Genomic DNA, 2375 nt, shown 5'->3' on the forward strand with positions numbered 1-2375 from the left:
CTAAACGGTTTAAGGACCAGTTTCCATAGTCTGTTACTATTGATGACATCAGAAGATAAAACATAAGATAAATGTGAAACTAAACGGTTTAAGGACCAGTTTCCATAGTCTGTTACTACTGATGACATCAGAAGATAAAACATAAGATAAATGTGAAACTAAACGGTTTAAGGACCAGTTTCCATAGTCTGCTACTACTAATGACATCAGAAAATAAAACAAAAGAAATGTGAAACTAAACGGTTTAAGGACCAGTTTCTATAGTCTGTTACTATTGATGACATCAGAAGATAAAACATAAGAGAAATGTGAAACTAAACGGTTTAAGGACTAGTTTCCATAGTCTGCTGCTACTGATGACATCAGAAGATAAAACATAAAAGAAATGTGAAACTAAACAGTTTAAGGACCAGTTTCCATAGTCTGTCATCAATAGTAGCAGACTATGGAAACTGGTCCTTAAACCGTTTAGTTTCACATTTCTCTTATGTTTTATCTTCTGATGTCATCAATAGTAACCCACTTAGCTAGACAGACCTATATGGGATGAACCCCACTTAGCTAGACAGACCTATATGGGATGAACCCCACTTAGCTAGATCTATATGGGATGAACCCCACTTAGCTACATAGCTTAGGACTTACTATCACATTCTTGAGGAACTAACGCAGTAGTAGATTTAATAAATCCATTCTAAGTTACATAGATTTATATAGTAATATAATTCCTTTACGTGTAACAAGTTCATCAGTAGAATACAGGATTATCTTTGTAGAGAACACCAGAGTGATTTATGGTCATATATAGACGGATGAATGAACAGATAGACGTATATTCTACAATTCTTTGTCAATATAGTTATACATTCAAATCAATATATGTATTAATCCTTTCTTTTCCTCCCAACCAGCCCCACAGTAAACTACTGACAGATCTCGAGACAGCGAAAATCGAGATAGCTTCACAACACGGGTTTGTAGATGAATCAAAGTCGGCTGTACACAAGTTAAAAGTAAGTATTGTCACGTGACAAGCAAGCCGTCTTTAAATACAAATATACAGTCGTGTGAGAAGAATTGAGCCCACAGCAGATATGCATTGAAACGTAAATGTTATTGCATGTGAAAACTGATTACATAACATTAATATGATTATTATTTAATTTTATATATCAAGTATTCGCTATTAGTTAGAATTCCTACCACCAGTTGCTATCAATATTTTAGTTGGATTATTTTGTATTAAAAGTTATTTGTAAAAGTTATAAAACTACTGATAGAACATTTCTGATTCTCCAGAGTCGTGTGGGCGCTGTACAATTATGACTGTCCTTTCATCAGTTCTGTTAGTTCATCAAGCATCTTTATTCCTTGGCTTCCTTTATTTTTATCTTTTCTCAGCTAGCCTCTCTCTCTTATTTTCTTGTTAATGTTGTACCAATACTTGTTCAATACTTTTCAAAATATATGTGTATTAAAATATATTCAGCCTCAAAAATTGATTAACTAATTTTCTTATAAGATCTCTAAAGTTGTTGGTGTTTCTCTGTAGATCACACATCTCATATTAACTAGAATTTCCATCGCCAGTTTTTACTGTTTAGCCCTCAGTGGTAAGGTTTATAACGCTAAACTAGGTTTCGATACCCGTAGTGGGTACAGCATTTTTTAGCATTGAGCTTAACAACAAACACACAATTATGAAAAAATTTAACTGTTTAATTATTCTATTTATTATTTTATATTCATTGTTATCCCTGAAATTATTAAAATATTAATACACATATATTAATAACAGGTATCGGAATACTGAGAGATAAGAACCCCTATTTCCAATATAGGGAGGCAGGCACCCAATTCAACCCATATAAAGTCCTGGAATTGAATTTTTGGTTCAAAATATTGATTCACTATAAACAAACGAAGATTTTAAAATGAATTGGATGGCTGCAGGTAAATAGTCGAAACGATAAGTTAAAGATTTGAAGTTTGAAAGAGACTATGGAAACTGGTCCTTAAACCGTTTAGTTTCACATTTCTTTTATGTTTTATCTTCTGATGCCTTTATCCTATACAGGACTAGCTAAGTGGGGTTCATCCCATACAGGACTAGCTAAGTGGGGTTCATCCCATACAGGACTAGCTAAGTGGGGTTCATCCCATACACGTCTAGCTAAGTGGGGTTCATCCCATACACGTCTATCTAAGTGGGATTCATCCCATACACGTCTATCTAAGTGGGATTCATCCCATACACGTCTATCTAAGTGGGATTCATCCCATACACGTCTATCTAAGTGGGATTCATCCCATACACGTCTATCTAAGTGGGATTCATCCCATACAAGTCTATCTAAGTGGGATTCATCCCATAC

General features: G+C 34.3%; 1 protein-coding gene across 1 annotated transcript in view; it reads left to right on the forward strand.

The window, feature by feature from the left end:
- Positions 1-2375, forward strand: part of LOC111083898 (gamma-aminobutyric acid type B receptor subunit 2-like) — a gene marked incomplete at both ends in the record, with an annotated part of 10855 nt that overhangs the window by 1453 nt on the left and 7027 nt on the right. Inside the window, one exon of the mRNA XM_022380625.1 lies at positions 912-1013. Coding sequence (XP_022236333.1) covers positions 912-1013 — 102 coding nt within the window. The remainder of the gene's footprint in view (positions 1-911; positions 1014-2375) is intronic.

The sequence above is a fragment of the Limulus polyphemus genome, unplaced genomic scaffold, assembly GCF_000517525.1.
Source record: "Limulus polyphemus unplaced genomic scaffold, Limulus_polyphemus-2.1.2 Scaffold11959, whole genome shotgun sequence".
NCBI classification, from domain to species: Eukaryota; Metazoa; Arthropoda; class Merostomata; order Xiphosura; family Limulidae; genus Limulus; species Limulus polyphemus.